This window comes from Astatotilapia calliptera, chromosome 17 (genome assembly GCF_964374335.1).
Source record: "Astatotilapia calliptera chromosome 17, fAstCal68.1, whole genome shotgun sequence".
Taxonomy (NCBI): Eukaryota; Metazoa; Chordata; class Actinopteri; order Cichliformes; family Cichlidae; genus Astatotilapia; species Astatotilapia calliptera.
This window is the reverse complement of record NC_137438.1, coordinates 34,072,885-34,090,218: the sequence shown is the minus strand read 5'-3', so window position 1 is coordinate 34,090,218 and position 17,334 is coordinate 34,072,885. Positions and strand designations below refer to the sequence as shown.

General features: G+C 41.5%; 1 protein-coding gene across 4 annotated transcripts in view; it reads right to left on the bottom strand.

Annotated features, from left to right (window-relative positions):
* Window positions 1-17,334, bottom strand: part of dock4b (dedicator of cytokinesis 4b) — a 141,125-nt gene that overhangs the window by 80,375 nt on the left and 43,416 nt on the right. For all 4 annotated transcript variants that reach the window (XM_026147369.2, XM_026147372.2, XM_026147370.2 and 1 more), the window contains exons 4-8: window positions 16,938-16,993; window positions 16,729-16,825; window positions 16,002-16,150; window positions 13,148-13,232; window positions 5,838-5,989 (exon numbers count right to left, since the gene is read on the bottom strand). In XM_026147369.2, coding sequence (XP_026003154.2) covers window positions 5,838-5,989; window positions 13,148-13,232; window positions 16,002-16,150; window positions 16,729-16,825; window positions 16,938-16,993 — 539 coding nt within the window. The remainder of the gene's footprint in view (window positions 1-5,837; window positions 5,990-13,147; window positions 13,233-16,001; window positions 16,151-16,728; window positions 16,826-16,937; window positions 16,994-17,334) is intronic.

The window sequence follows — 17,334 nt, the reverse complement described above, 5'->3', positions numbered from 1 at the left end:
TTTTATAAATGTATTCCTTCAGTAAAGTTTTCCTTTTCTCAGCCATACTGGAAGGAACCAGTTGAGGACCAATTTGATTTGAATGCAGTTGTTCCTCATTAGCTGCCCTCTGTAACTTTCCAGGCCATTTATCCGGCCATATGGAGACAGATTCCTATGCATTAGACATGAGACTTTGCGCCCGCTTTTCCTAATTAGTGCTCTATTGTTGAAACCCCAAATGCCAATTAACAGCCACTCCTGCAAACACAGACTCAAACAAGGTCTCCCTTCTTTTCAACACCCTTCCCTCGCCACCAGCTCACAGCCTCGCAGCTGCAGCGTGTTGATCGCCCGAGCCAAGGGGACCAACATCCCCCAGTGGGACCTTATCTCCCTCTATCACCACTCACATTAACATAACGTAAATGGCCGATTTCCCTCCCTTCTGGGCTCTTGCTGTTCCCCCTCCTAATATCGATGATGGCATTAGGAGCTGTGCGCTCTTCCAATGAGCGGACGGCTGGAAGGGGAGGGGGGTGTTCCAACTGAGGTGTTAACTGCTAAATAAATGAACTGTCACCACCTTGTAAGTTGGTACTAAATAAATAAATACATCAAAATATACGTTTTAAAAGCCCGACAACAAAGGAGAAGAGGAAAGCTTAGACCTTAAGTAATCTAAACACTGAATAGCAAGTGGCGCTGAGAAATCATGAAAGGGCACATTGAAAACACTCAAGAGCAAATAATATTATTGCGATTTTTAGCATTTTGCGACGTGCCGGAATGACATAAATTGTGATTTATTGCGGATTATACTTTGTCAGTATAGGTTTTATCCAAAAGGATAAACCTATCTCACTTGATCATACCAGCACTGTCCCTAAAACCTGCCATAAATGTTGCCATAAGACAGAGTCAGTCTGATATCAGTCTGCGATTAAATGAGGTCAACTTGGCAGTTGCATGCAGTCTGTTTCAGGCAATTAATTGTTGCAGCAAATAACTGTGAGAAATCTAAAAATCACATATCTGTTGCTTTTACATTACATTTGCACTCAACAACATCCTGTTCTATAGGAATATAACCAGAGTACAACCGGCCAGCTGAGTCAAGTCCCCTCATGCTCATCCACAAAGAATCATTCAGACTGATGGCAACATGTTGGCGATCTGTCATTTCTAAATTAGAGAGGAATCTCTCTGAGAGTGATTGCAATCAGTCCAGGTCCAGATGACTGCTTACAGAAAGGCTGCCTCCGATCAGCTGACCTTTGCAACTGCTTTGTAATCAAAGTGGTTGTAAGTGTGCAACATCCTCAAGCTCTGGGCAACCATTTAATCACCACAAGTTACAATTGGCCCTATTTTTACTGTGACTGAGCCACCAGCTTGCTCTGAATTAGGGGGTAGCTTTGTCAAGCTAAGTATGTCCAGTGTCGGATGTTTTCAGCTGAGCTGATTTAATAAAAGTTCTGCTAACATTGTCTCAGGCCGGGAACAACATCGGAGATCTCTGTCCAGAAGAGCGCAGTCCTAGGAACAGCTAAGATACTGCGCAGGACCCTCAAGCTCCCAGGCCTCTGGTAGAGGACCCGAGCTTGAAGGATTAACCATATATATATATATTTGGACAGTCTCGGTCGTTGTGTCCTTGGGCAAGACACTTCACCCGTTGCCTACTGGTGGTGGTCAGAGGGCCCGGTGGCGCCAGTGTCCGGCAGCCTCGCCTCTGTCAGTGCGCCCCAGGGTGGCTGTGGCTACAATGTAGCTTGCCATCACCAGTGTGTGAATGTGTGTGTGAATGGGTGGATGACTGGATGTGTAAAGCGCTTTGGGGTCCTTAGGGACTAGAAAAGCACTATATAAATACAGGTCATTTACCATTTATATAAGTAAAATTCAACTTCTGAGGAGCGAAATATGAGCGTATAAGACAGTTTGTGATGTGCGATCTTGGTGTCGAACAGCATCAGAACCCACAGCATGGGCCGTGAGCGCAGTACAGTACAACGCAGTGTGTGCGTGTGCGTGCGTGTGTGTCCTTCTGGAAAGCCTGACAAGGAGTCTGTACTGAACACAAAGAAGCTGCCATGGTGCACAGGGGATGATGGTGTTGGCGTGGTATTGAGACAACGGGTCAGACCCCCCCATCTGGTCTCGTGTGCGTGCGCACACGCACACACACACACACACACACACACACACACACACACACACACACACACACACACACACACACACACACAAACCACCAGCACAGAGGGAAGCAGCAAAATGGCTCTCTGCCAGCCAGATTGTGTAAATGAGTGCGTCTCTGTTTATGCATGTGACCAGACAGTGAGAGACACGTTGGCGAGCTGCCACTGCGAGATTTTCCTAAAAGACAACTGATGCAAGCAAATGCACTTGCAGACGTAGAAAATTAGAAGCATAAAGGCACTGTGGTCGAAGCCTCTGACTGCCTTTATCCCTCAAAATTGCAAGAAAACCCAAATTGTTGATTTAGGCAACAACATAAGTGGTTATGAGAAAAATATAGCTTTGTCTGTGTCCTCTCTTACTGGGTTGAGTTTGGATAAATTCACATTTCATTTGTGATGCATCATGAATTCCGAAGCTGCTGTTAAGTATATAATTTCAGCATTACTGAAGTGGACTTTACTCTACTCCAGAAAATGGATTTTTAATCCACTTCAAATATATATTTAAGCTTAGCGAGTGTAATTACTCATGCTCAGCTAAGGCACTCAATCTTTCAAAGAAGCAAGAAGATTGAAAGAAAAGAGGAAAAAAATGATGACATAAAAAGAGTGACAGTTTAAAAGAAAGAACAAAAGGGCTTCAAGTGGAACATGATACGATGGCGCTGAAGACTAATTACCCACTTCACGACAAAAAAGTACCCACTTTCACTCTGAAAAAACCCTTAATTATTACTAAGCCATATATTTTACAGGGACACTACAATTTTAAGAAATACAAGCGGTAGTAAAGTAAAATTAATTTAAAGCTATATTTTACTTAGATACAGATTTTAAGCTGGACCCTTCCTGAACCAACCCTCACATTTATCCAGGCCCAGGACCAGCACTAGGAATACGCTACCTTGTGAAACCCTGAGGGGGAATCGAACCAGGGATCTTTCACATGTAAGCTTAACATGTTAACCAGTACCAAAGCTTATATTTTGCAATAGTGAATTTTGATGTCCAGCAACCTGGAAAGAGGAGAACAAGAATGTGTTCTTCTATATTCATTTGAGGAACATTTCTTGGTAGTAATGGTCCTTATGCTTTCAGTGAGTAACATGTCTGGACTGCAGGCAGCCCACTTTAGCACACATAGACATTTACCTCCTGTTGTAATACACAAGTGCAGAACGTGTCTTAGCATTATCTTACTGAAATAAGCAAAGGTTCACCCGTGAAAAACATGCCAACTGGAGCATATACACTGCTCCAAAACATGTACGTGTTTTTCAGCATTAATGTGTCCTTCACAGATGCACGCGTTACTTTATTAAATCCCCCCTCATCTCGCTAAAGTTGTTGACTTTAAAAGTGTGTGCTGATAACAAACCACATGATATTACAGCTGTTTAGCCCACTGGTCAGACCACAGCACAGGTTTTCACTTTTCCTTTGAGACAAGCCCACAGAAGGTGGTCAGTTTCATGGGTCTTGTTTATTTATTTTTTTATTTTGACTCGCTTTTGTGGATGCAGTGAGAAACTGTGTTCACTGACAATGGTCTGTATTTGTATAGCGCTTTACTTGGTCCTAAGGACCCCAAAGCGCTTTACACTATACACAATCAACCACCCATTCACACACTGGTGATGGCAAGCTACATTGTAGCCACAGCCACCCTGGGGTGCACTGACAGAGGCGAGGCTGCCGGACACTGGCGCCACCGGGACCTCTGACCACCACCAGGAGGCAACGGGTGAAGTGTCTTGCACGAGGACACAACGACCAAGACTGTCGGAGTCGGGGCTCGAACCAGCCCAAGACAAATGCCCAACTCTTGAGCCACGATCACCCCAATGGCTCTTCCCGATCTGATACTGGGTTTTGGCCTTGTCCCTTGCACACCGATTTCTCTGGATACTCTCTGGATACTGAACTGATGCAAGCTTGGTTTGCCCTTACCCAGTTATTATGAATCAAAGTTTCAGCCAGTATTTTTTTTTTTAAGAATTTAATTTGTCGTTTTGTTGCTCCTGTCCACAACTTAGAAACTAGTTGAAAATGTGTATTCTCTATACAAACACAATAACATCTTTCAGTTCAAAATTTCAATGGTTTACTCAGCATCCCAGCCTGTGACAGACTGATGACCTGTCCAGGGTGTACCACGCGCTGTAACTCTATGACAGTTATAGCCCTATTTTTCTCTCAGATTAATAACATCATTGCAACCAAACAAAATGGCAAACTTGTAAAAAAGAAAAGATAGCGCCTTCCTTCTTTTGTGCTATAATTCTTCAGGAACGGTGGAAACCGCAGCTATTTTCATGTAAAGTTTAAAGAAACTTGCCAGCAATATGGATGAATCATAAATTGGATTACAATAGAAACTGAAGTAGGGCTACTGGATAATAATAGAGAGTAATAATTTAAAAAAACAAAAAAAAAGAGTCCCATCAACACCATTCTAATTCCTCTGATGTGACCCTGCGGGGCGGAGAGTATTCTCACACAAGCACGACTTATCAAAAGAAGTTTCGGTGCTGCTGTGCTCATTTTTCAACCCACTCGCTTTTCTTTTGCCTGACAAATTCACTCGTTTGTGACATGAAACAAAATTTCTTCACTTTGAACTTTGAAACCAGGGAGTTTCAACACAGTCTTCCTGTCAGGAGAACAGTGAGGTATCTGCTGGTGTGTAAGCATGTATGCAAGTAACACATGCAACCTCCCAGGGCACCAGGACCAGCTTTCACATGGACATTTTTTTCCTAAAAATAAATAAAGAAATAAAATAACATGGCCTTGTCCAATTTTGTGTGTTCAAGTGCACTTTAATAACCTGCTTCATTTAATAAATCTTCATGAATATAATTAAGAGCAGTCCAAGGGGAGCCATTTGGCACAGGGCGTTCACAATCAACAGAGCAGCTCATTTGCATTTCGCTCTCCCACAGGATTTAATGCCATAAACTATACAACCTTAAGAACAAGCAAGGAACTGTTTTCCTGCGGCCTACAATCCAAGAAAACAACATACAAGCTGATAAATCAAGCTGCTTGGTCTAAAAACACACTGTAAAGACCAAAAAAAAAAAAAATCATAACATGTCACAGTGATGGAAACCATCACTTCATCACATCACTCAGAAAGTTTTGGTTTGAGTTCAAATGTACAAGTATCCAATTTCCACCGATACAATGGCGTTAAATGAAACTGGCATTCTAGTTCTCAACATGCTAAAACAACAAAAAAGAGGAAGAAAAAATGCTAAATAAATAAATTAAATAAAAATTAAATAATGTCTCTTTGTAGACTTGTGGTTAGGCGACCTGGTAAAAATGACACGGTCTATATTCACCAAACATAAGCACGCAACAACCTAAATTTAGCTAATGAGCTAACAGTTTGGCTAATGGCAAGACATACATCCTGTAATGCTGGGCCTCTCGTCATGGTAAGAATGACACTTTTCCCTTTACACTTAGTTCAGCCATTAAAGATAATGCAACCATCTCTAAACTTCATTTTTCCAAAACTGGGCAACTTGTACAAAAACAATCTAGCTACACAAACAGCACTACAGGCTAGATGGAAAAATATTTGATTTTTGAAAAGGCCCAATTAGAATCATAAAGGCGTATTGCCTGTAAAGTCTCTACCTGAGTGGCCGGTTCTCCCGTCCATCGTAAATGTGAAAGAAGACTTCCAGCTCCTCCCCCAGATTAGCGCTCATTAGACTCTTTACGTGGACAAACAGATGATGGGTGCTAGCAGGGGTGGATGTCTCCTTCTTACGATGTCGGTGTTCCATCTGCAGGCGAGAGAAGAAAATCAGCACAAGCAGATTTCTCTATATAAAGGAAACCGTTATATATTACGTTTTAGCTGTAATTATGCAAACTGGGAAAAATTCAAATAAACAAGAAAACAACTTGAAACAAGAACAGCTGCAGTTGAAATACAGAGTTATAGAGGTGGATGCAAAGAAGGTTAAAAACTCATAACCTCTCAAATCAAAGCTGCTGTATTAGTGATGAATTCAATAACAGGTAATATTCCCCTGAGGCTTCTCACTGTAGGCAGAAGGACTGATTTGAATTTGCATATATTTGAAGAGCAGAAAGATATAGATGTTGATATACATCAGGCTAATATGGGATGTAATACTGCAGGCTGGCAGCTCAGAGGCTAAAATGTGGGAGTTGAAGCTGCACTGTCTGGCTCTTTCTTTGTTGCTGCCTTTATGCCAATACATCAACTCAGCACCTTGCCGAGCATTTAAAGTGATGTGCAAAACTCTTGAGCCACCCCTCATTACGTTACATTTTTCTTTTAAAGAACCACGTTCATTTCTTGTGATGTATCTGGTACTTTAGTTGATTCATCTACTGTTCGCCGAAGCTTCATCAGGAATGACCTCTTGGCTTCTCAGTGGAAGGCTGGCTGTCAAGAAGCCATTCTTAAAGAAGGCAATATGTATGGAAAAGGTCAGGAGGGAGCCTCTACAGGCATCTGTAAAACACGGTAGAAGCTATGTCAAGGTTTGGGGCTGATTTTCAGCCAGTGCTGTTAGGTTTTTGTCAAAATTGATGGAATTATGATTGCAAAAAAGTACTCTCAGATTTAGTTCCACCATGCTGTATCATCTGGAAGGCGTTTGAACTTTGTAATGTCCTCTCCAGGTAAGAAACCTTGAGAACTATACCTGAAGACTACTTTAATTACAAAAGCAGACTGAGAATTCAGTCTGTGTATACAAAATACGGACTTTCAAGCTTGTTAAAGTCTATAAATTTGGATTTTCCCTTATATGTTGTATGTGGGGCAGGGATAGCTCAGTAGGTAGAGTGGTGGCCCCATGATCGGAAGGTCGGGGGTTCGACTCCACTGAACGGCTACCCTGAGGTACCCCTGAGCAAGGTACCGTCCCTACACACTGCTCCCCGGGCGCTGCACTGGTGGCTGCCCACTGCTTCACTGGGTGAATGGGTTAAATGCAGAGGAACTATTTCCCTATGGGGACTAACACGCACACTTTACACACTTTACACTTTCTATGCATGTCTGCCTGTTTCAGTAAATGGCAACAACATGGGCAAGACATCCGCACAACACTTTATCTTTAAGGAGGCCAAATCGGGGTTTTTTTGACAGAAAGAAGCAGAAAGCAACATCTTAAACATTGCGATTCACACAAACGTTTAAAAAAAAAAAAAGTCAAATAGTTCAGCACAATTACAGAGCTCAGTGCTTTAGTGGTGGATGATATTACTTGCCATATTACATCAATCTGTACCAAAAAGATCAATAAGGCCTCATACAGGATGGTATGGTGTGTGTACACACATTAGAGCTCTGTTTATAAAAGGTTCATCATAATCTGCTGTCAACAGCCAAAAATACACACGCGCACAACACACACATACACACAAATATACACAAAGCACCAGATGGCCAATAGAGCCACTGCCAAATTTGGCCTCGCATCCACTTCTGTTGTAAAACATAAGAAAATCGGAAGGAAGGGAGCAAGAGATGGGGATCAGGACAGAGGAAAGGGAAACGGATAAAGACAATGCAAGAACTGAGTGTAGTAAAGCTTCACCACAAAACAACACACACACAGTATATTAATAGTGGATATAATATGTTTTACAGGATTATAATGATGGTTTGGTTGTCAAATTTAAATAGTGTTGCATTGTACAGCATAGGTGACTTTGTTGAAATGCACTTGTTGGCGCAACATTTCAAGCTCAAGGAATTATGAAGCTGCGTACCAGGCAACAAATAATCTTACTAAAACAAACTAAAACACACTTGTCATGTCTTAATTCAAGGTATTAACGGATACTGTCGCATTCACAGTTAGTTACCCTATGTGCAAATGTAGTCAGAAGTTCCATTTAAGGCTTCAGTCACCCACCCACCCACACGAATAATCATGCTCTCTCTGGCCGAGAGACAGGTCAGTGACCTCCTGGCAACTCTGGTTGCTAGGGTAAAACGTGTGTTGCTCGCAGTTGCTACAGTGGGTGAGGTTGGTCACAAAGAGGATGCTGTACCAAAAACCTCCTCATGATTGCTTCAGTTGCTAGCAGATTGCTAAAGTAGCCTTTAGTTTGCATGGAAGACACTGACCCGCCAAAACACCCTCCTCAGCTATTAGCAAAGCGGCTATGAAACTGAAAAAGTTCAAAAGCTAACAAACCAAAGTTAAAAAGAGAATGTGTCACTCCAGCCACCACGTGTCAAGATTCACTCAAGTTTCGCTACCACTTTGCATTACAGGTCACAAGACCTGTAATGTTTTTCCCTGCAGCCAGACAGATTAGCTCAACTTTACAAAAACCTGTCTGCAGAGATGATGATTTGCATACTAAAGTGAAAAATTGTGAGATTAAGAAACAAGTTCTCTAAATGTGCTGAAAAACCATGCTACAAATCCTTTTACCTTTGCAGTTTCTGTCAAAACTATAAAAACACTTTTGTTTTTGTGCGAGATCCCCGAAAAGAAACAGAGAAACAGAATTATCTAACAGCAAGACAAACTACTCCCAGCAGGGCTGAACTCCTGGTTCTGACGTAAAATTACTAGGTCTGAGGAAGGCCTAATTTATACTGTGGGATTTTATTACGAGGTTATTTTCAGTGTGTCATTTCAGCCAGCAGCCCGGCGGGAACAGTGTGTGGTTTTGTGACAGCTTCAGCATGACTAGACACAAAGCATAGACATGACAGGCTGGCAGCCTGACTGGCAACACACAATGGTGTGGTCAACAAGGAGAGGCTGAGAGGTAGCTGAACAGAGAACGAGAACATGACCGTGTGTGTGCCAGCCAAACTGTCCTACAGACTGTCAAACGACAAGGAAATTCTAGAGGAGACAGGTCAAACTGAGGCCACAAATTTGTAGCTGTTCTTTCTGTCCCTTTCTACATTAATGTTTAAGCCTCCTTTCATCCCTCTTTTAAACTCAAGGATTAAAGTCGTGCAGGAAGTTAAAGATCTGTATGAAGGCTTGTCTCTCTTTAGTGATAAGCTGAACCATAAGAAGAAATATTACAACCACATGTCCAGGGCAAAGAGCTGAGCTATGATCTATTACTACAGAGGGAGCTTCCACTGTTAATGAAGTCATCACTGGGGGATCTAAACTCGGGTCTTCTCTGCTTACGCTCTGAGCTCAGTCCCAGAGGAAAACAATGGAAAGCCTAAAGCTGATTAGTCTTTGCTCTACACATGACTCGCATGAGCTAATTAGACATAAAGGGGTTTTTTTCTCACTTTAAAGCTACAACCAAATATAATGCTTCAACAAGTGTCTGTTTAAAGGATTTAAGTCCAATAAAAATCTGGTCCTCCATCTCCACAAATATTTAGTTTTGATGCATTTTTGTCGTATTGTTTTACAAAGTAGGGGTTTTTCTTTCCCCTAATCTGACAAAAAGAGAAAATTGTTGATTCACTATGCTGTTCTTCACTAATTCTTCAGGGAAGCATATGTTTTCAGGCTGCTATATACGCTTTTCCAGACAGTCACTAATACAGGGTTTCTCCTGGCACACACTAAAGTAGCTGTGAATGTACCCCAGAGGAAAATCATCAGGAAATGATTTAGTCATCCTTGGGGAAGGATATAACGCTTTTGAAGACTTTTTCAAATGGCCAGCAATAAGAAGAAAATGTATGTATTTCTGTTATGTGCAGTAACGCAGACTGAAGTATCAAATAATACTTATAGGCACAGCTACCCAACCGCAAAGGCCCATTCTGAGCCAGGAAACTACTACCTGAGGTACTGCTGTCTGTGAATAATCACTATTACCATATGTAGATGTTGTACCTTCTTTGTTCAAGGGAAAAATGGGAAAAAAGAATATTATATTTGGGGTTTTTTCCTTGTAGATGTATTATTTTATTATCAGAAAATACAGATCTGGGTTTTTTCTCATAAATCCACAAGCTTGGAATTTTTGCTAGGAATACCACCACCTTCTATGACCCTGTAATTACTTTTCCTTTGTTTTTTTTTAAATAGACTTAAATTGGCATGCATATACCATGTTTACATTTACAGTGTTGTTTCTCATTATATAGAATGAGAAGGGTTTATGAGATAGCATTAAGGCATTTACAGGCATACATAAAATCTCTTTTTAATCCACTGTCGTTGCTTGTTTTCATTCTCACTCAGCAGATATCACACAATTCCTTGAAACAATGCAGCAGTTAAGCCACATTTTCCTACAGTAATACTGCACTGGCACTTCAGCACACACACACAGGCAAACACGCACACAAGTACACACAGAGACACCGCATAATCCCCATGTCAATTTAATTAAGCCACGCCGCAGAAGCACCGACAGAAACAAAGACGCGGTTCTCACAAACAAAGATCTCACGGGGAAATATTGATGTAATTTGGGCTCATTGAGATATTGCATCTTGGTGTGAGGGTTCCTTGCGTATTTTCGTAAGTGGATGGCGGCGGTGAATGCCTGGCCCTTTATCTCGACCCAGTATGGAGAAATGGTAGTCGCTTGTTTATTTTATACACCGTTTAATAGAGGTGGAGAAAGCTTTCTTTGTGCTTTTCCTGCTTTTGTTTTGACAACAACAAAAAAAAAAATAACAGATGGATTAAGAGCTTCAATTACCCTTGCGAAGAAAGAGCCGACACAGAGTGTGTGTGCGTGTGTGTGTGATACAATTCCCCCCACACCATACGAGGGCAGAGAAGTGGTTGCCATGGTAGCAGCGATTGGGGCTTGGAGAAAGTGGGAAGGAGAGGCAGGGAGCAAACAGTAGGGAAAGGAAGGAGAGAAATACAGAAGCAGATGGATGAGGGGGAAAAGAAAAAAAAAATCGGTCCATCAAATGTACCTCATGCGAGGATGAGAGTGGTATCAGTAACTCGCTGAGCTTACTCTAAATTTGTTTTGCCAAATGCTGGTTCTAAGGGTCAAGCATGGACTTCCAATCCCAAAGCTTTAGCCCACACCGAGACGTGTTCAAGGTTCTCGGAGAAAGCGCATCTGTTAACAGCTCAGTAAAATGCAGAGAAACATGTGGAAAAAAGCTCAAAAAAGGTTATTAAATACTATGAGCAAAATCCTTCAGCATCCTTTACAGCAGTCCTATAACCGTTAGGGATCAGTGCCATAGATTTTTATATAAGCTGCTCTTCAATTTCAAACTGGACCATGGCCCTGTTGTGCCTTTCCTTCTTCTCTCTCACACACATACACTTTCCCAGCGGTGTATGCTCATATTAACTGTGCTAAAGTCAAAGAAATGTTGCTCTACTTCCAAACATTTATAACCTGCAGCATAGACATGGTGGAGAGATCCAGCTCTGTGACTCCAATTAGCATCAATCTGCCTTTGTTGGGACACCTCTCAGTCAAAGCAGACATGAACCTAACTCCAGTACTCAGATCGAGTTATTAAGAGTGTTTAAAAAAAACAAAAAAACTTTAGTAGAGCTGTTACAAAGGAAGAACTTACCCAGGGAGATAATTACTATTTTCTGTACCAGACTAAAAACATGTTTTTCAGTGTTGTAACATCACCCATTTTAACTCTCTAGTCGATGCTGACTGACTCGCTTATGGTGCAAACCTTGAGTGGCCACTGGGGGAATTGCAGACTTGTCACTTAAGCGTTTACTTAATTATTCAGCTCCGGATGTTGCCACTTAGTACCAGCTTGAGACTCCATAATCAGCTCCAGCAGTTGCATCATAGTCGGATGGTAATGCAGCCAACCCTGATGAGACTCTCCCTGTGCTACCTTTGGTATTTCATAGCAGTAAGAGTTTTCTACTTTTATCAATTTCTAGCACATTTCCATCATGTATTTTGTACAGGTACAAATACGGGTTCACACAGACTGAAACACTAGTCCACTGTTAGGTCCCACAGTAAGATGGTACTTTTAACAGATCATCCTGCATCTTCATCATTTTCTGATTATTTCTGTCCCAAAAACCCAGACTCTGGCATCTACATGTACAAATGGATCTAAGAAACTGGCATGTCCAATAAGGAGTGGTAGATTATGCTTCTCAGCCTGGTGTTTTCAGAAACTGCACATAAGTGAAGTGAGAAGCAGTACCCACGAGCACCAATTTTTGTTTGAGGAAGCTAGGCGAGCCAATCAGAACCCCATCATCCTTTTTTTTGAAGCGGGGGCTTAAAGAGACGGATGCGAAAGCAGCTACTTTTACACAATGAACTGAAAAGTTCCACAGAAAATTGAGGTGTCAATTTTGTAAAGTCAAAAAAATATGAAACTGGAAGTGAGTATAGCAGGTCCATAATGTCTGCTGTGCCAAGGTAGCAAGGTATTATGCGGGCAGCTAGTTCATACACGGCCTCTTCTATCTATCTGACAACATCTGTCAGCTTAGAGAAAGAAGCTGACAGATGTTGTCAGTGATAGACAGTTCCTTAAATCCACTTAGAGGTTGCAAGATCAAACCAAGTACAATATACTCAGAGGTCAGACATGTTTTGGTTGTTTGCCATCTGTTGTATAAAGTTACCCTCGGCATCAAATGACAGTTCCTATTAGAAAGTGGATAGATTGTGTACAATACAACAGTAACCCTAAATAGATCTGTATCATTGTCTACATCCTGTATCCAGCCTAAGCAACTGGCTCTAAATTGTAAATACACTGGACATTAAAAAGGCATATAACACAGGAACTCTAAGGCCACCAATCCAAACTCCTGCCATCGATGTCACTGTCATTCAGTGTCACTGTCCACTCTGCAGGGCAACAACCTCCCAGCAGAGCATTGCTTTCTTTACTTTGTGTGTCTTGTGAGCTGTGTTGAATATAGAGATTTTATTGTACTCTTTCCAAGATGAATCTAGAAGAGACCAGCTCCTTTACGCATCTGCACTCTGGATGGGATCTTAATCTGAGAACAGGGAAGAACTGTGTGGACGCTTACCAGTCTGTAAAGCTCTGTGACACTGATTTCATCGGGGTCCACCATACTAAACTCTCGCCTCGGGACCAGGTCCAAGCCAAGCTGTCTGAAACACAAAGTCACAGAGAGTATTAATACACTGAAGCTGCAAAATACATACAGATAACACAGTACATGGATTGCAATTGAGCGTTAATTAAGATGCTACTTTATAGCTGCACTGAGCATCAACAACAAAGCGAACAGACCCACAAACACTCAAAGCACAGCTGTCACATCACCCGTCAGTCGCCTAAATACATTTGACAGCTCCTCTGTGGAGCAGATGAAAGAAAAAATCCTCTCCCTTTAGCCCCCTGCTATGCCTACTGTCCTCTTTATCCTCTTTCCTGTCCTCCATCATTTAACCTTGCCTGTTCCTCTACATTCTTGTTGTTCCATAAACACTAACTCTTACATGCTCCCATCCTCCTGGTCGGTGGTATTAGTGGACCAAAACAGCACACTTGAGTGTGTCTCCTTTTCGGCAAGAAGAGAGACAGGCCAGGTCAACCATACAGCAGCGAGGGATGCTCATCGCTGGGGAGGGATGTGAAGCATGTGCGTGTGTTTGAAGAAGGCCCACAGCAGGGAAATGAAGGAGAGCGAAGGGTAAAGGACAGACAGAAAGAGAGAGGGACACGAGTTGTGAGGATTTCTTTTTTTGTCCCTCTCTCTCTCTCTATTGCACCCCCACAGCACAGAGAGGATGGAAAGAAGAAAGCAAAGTGAAAGGAAGGATGGAGAGAGTGCTGTCTGTGTGGGAAAGAGATTGTACTGAGTGAAGAGTATGCCTACAGGGAGGGTAGGTGACAACAAAAGGCAGAAGAGAAAGGAAAGTTGAAAAGAAGAGTGAGAGGCTGAGGAAGAAGGAGGGATGTTAGAAAGCTGCAAGAAGCTCCAGGAAAGAAGCAGAGAAAGAAATGAGAGATGAAACTTTTATTTCCAAATGCAGTTTCCTTCAAGTTTTAGATGAGTAGCACTGCTTATAATGGAAGAGCCAGCTTGTCATGGTGGCTTCACAGATTTTACTGTGTGTCAGTAACTAAAAATACTCCTCATAATTCTCAAAGTATAGTGAGGGTTTTTTTTAGACTGATTACACAACCTTGCCTGCAGTAAAAAAACAACAACAAAAAAACAACAAAAAAAACTTTCTTTAAAACTTTAAACTCTGCAGGTTCTCCCTCACAGTCCACATAAAGTTTGATTTATCTCATTCATTTATTTTGTGGAAGACTGTCATACTGCACTGCAGTTATGCAACCGAGAGCAGAGGTTGGAAAGAATTATATTCAAAGAAGTGCCAAGCTTTTCAAGTCAGCTGCTGAAAAGGATTTCTGTGCTGATGGAACATCAAGCAAACTGAACTACGAACGCACTGACTGGATTTGCCAGATCTGCCTCATTACAATATTAAGTACTAGAATATTGGTCACTGCAAGAGCAATCCTCGTTAAAGTTAAAATTCAGTGTTTTTTCTATCAGTCTGAAAACTAACAGTTTTCGGCATCACAAGAATCAGTGGCAAGCTCAAAAAGGGAGAGAAAAAAAATCATCTTCACTCTTGATAGGTGATTTACAGGAAATCTACGCTGTAACCTCTCATTTAACCTTTCTTCCTTTTGCTTTCCTGGGTCCCCACTCTTTGTTGTCATCAGTTTTGGATCTATTTTCTTTTCTTTAAATATTCAAGTATATGTCACTCAGGCTTTTCCACTTCTTCGTACATTCCCTCAGCCCATTTTGGTTGTTTCAGCCATCTCCCTTCAGGAATCGCTGACATTTGGGAATCCTTATGTTTATCATATTGAAACAGGGGTTGTTTATTGATTATTTAGAAACTGGCAAAAAAAAAAAGTTGCCAGAAAGGCACAGAAGTAGCAGTACTGAACGGGCCAGTGACAACAGTTGCAGTCCTTTTTTTGCTTTTTACTACTGGATGGCATTGCATATGAAACATCAGGACACAACCACATGGTAATTAATGCCTCAATTACGCTAACATGAATTAGCTGAGTTTAAATATGGTCACATCCACTTTCAAGATAAGATAACAGCCAAAATGTCAAACTTAAGGCTTAAACTTAACTTATTATTATTTTCTACTGTGGATCTAGTCATTTTACAAATGGGAAAAGAACGCCCACTGATGCTGGATTTATATCAGTATTGAAATATATCCAGTGAGTTATTCATATCTGTATTGGATTAGGGCATCCTTACCAGAAACTATGCCCAACAACCTCATTTAGGCCAAAAACCCCACTTGCCATTTTTTTTGCTTCACATCCTTAACACAGATAAGGCTGCTGAGTTAATAAAATAAGCTCCCTGTTCCCTCTGTGGAAATTTGTACTTTGAACTATTAGAGAGGAGCTTTTTTCCTTTAATTCTGCTGATGCTTCTATTAAATGTGACCTATGCTATAAATAATGAGGTCATCGTATGTATATGTAACCCTGTAAACCAAATAAATTCACTCTTGAATGTCAGAAGCCCCATCCATTTGCTCTCCAAACCTTCTGTTTGTGAGAGGCAGCCAATCAGGAGAAAGCTGGGTTTCAGGAAGGGCTAAAGGAGCTAAACTGGATTGTTTCAGACACAGAGTGACCCAGGGAGCTTCACAAAAACCCACTATAAGATGAATAAGGATACAATAAGGTAAGTTGGAAATGAGCATAGCAAGCCCCTTTAAATCACCTAAAATCAAAATCATCAGTGGTAGAAGCAGTTTAAATAATGAATTATTGGTTCTTGAAAAGGAACAATGCAAACATGTCTATAAGCCACATGTGGACATTGTAAACCTTCTCACTGCCCTTAGTCTACTCACTCGTTGCCCCAATCCAATCTTGCTGTGATGTGCTGCTTGACGTCCCTCAAACGGTCATGAGTGAGGTGGCCAACCAGCACCTGCCTCCTCAGGTCCAAGATTTCATTCATCACGTGCCAAAGCCGGTGGAACAAATCCCCCTCATTTTTCTGGAGGTTTGGAAAAGGGGAGAAAAGAAGAGGGGTGGAAAAGAAATGAGAAGAATAACAGTCAAAGGCAATGAATGAAAGGAAAATTCATAATCAGCTGAAGACAGAATGAGGATGACAGCAGGAAAGGCACAGATAAGGAGATCAAAATATACAGTTGTGTCAACGCTGCCACCCAAAAACATAAGTGAAAACATGAAAAGTGACGGAACGCACATTAGAGAACCAAATCGACACTGAGAAGAAGACAGCGACCCAGAGAGAGAAGACAAGAAGAGCTTAAAATGGATTTGTGCAAATTAGCTTCAGTGTCCTGCTGCTTTTTGCTGCAAATGCATGCACTTTGATCTAGACGTATTCATCAGCTCAATTTAATCAGCACCCCAGATAGTCTAATAGGCCACAAACACAATCAATCCGACTAATGAATGCATATTAAAAAAAAAAAGCTTTGACTGTTTGTGGCTTTCTGAATTACCCAGGGCCAAATGAACTCAAACATTGCAGTTTCAGTTAAGCAGCAGTGACAACAAATCGATGCAAAGTGTGCACGTGTGGTTATGTGTAAGAGTTCTTACCACATAGAGCTGCTTCCACATGGCACCCCAGTCTCGCAGAGTTGATGTCATCTCTGTGATGACAGAGTCTTCATCAGGGATGACTGTCTCGAATTGCCTACAAACAAACATCAGCACATGAACGAGAATTAAATAACGTAACCTTAAATATAAAACCACAATATGAACAAACATGGAAAGAAAACCAAAGGAAAGACATGTAACATTACCCTTTGTTCTTGACGTGGGCATTCTTTAAGTGGATGTAGCTGGATGGAAAAATCCCCTTTAGTCAAGAAGATAAACAGGTTAATGAGAATGCTCCGAGAGTCATTTGCTCCCCGTTGTAATTAGCATTTAACAGCGGCGGATGTGAAAACGACGCACATAATCAATACAGGGTTAAGAGTGTTTGTGGAAAAAACAGAGGAAAATGGAGGGAACAGAAGGATAAAGGCAAGCAGCAATGACATTTAGTAGACAAGCAAAGGTTTTAAAAAGCTGTTTGTGTGTGCGCACGTGCTGTTTGACGCTAATAAACTGCAAGATGCCCCCACTGACTTGGGGAAGATCAAAGTAGTAATGCAGTAAATGCAAAACACAAACACACACTTGACTCCTCAGTTG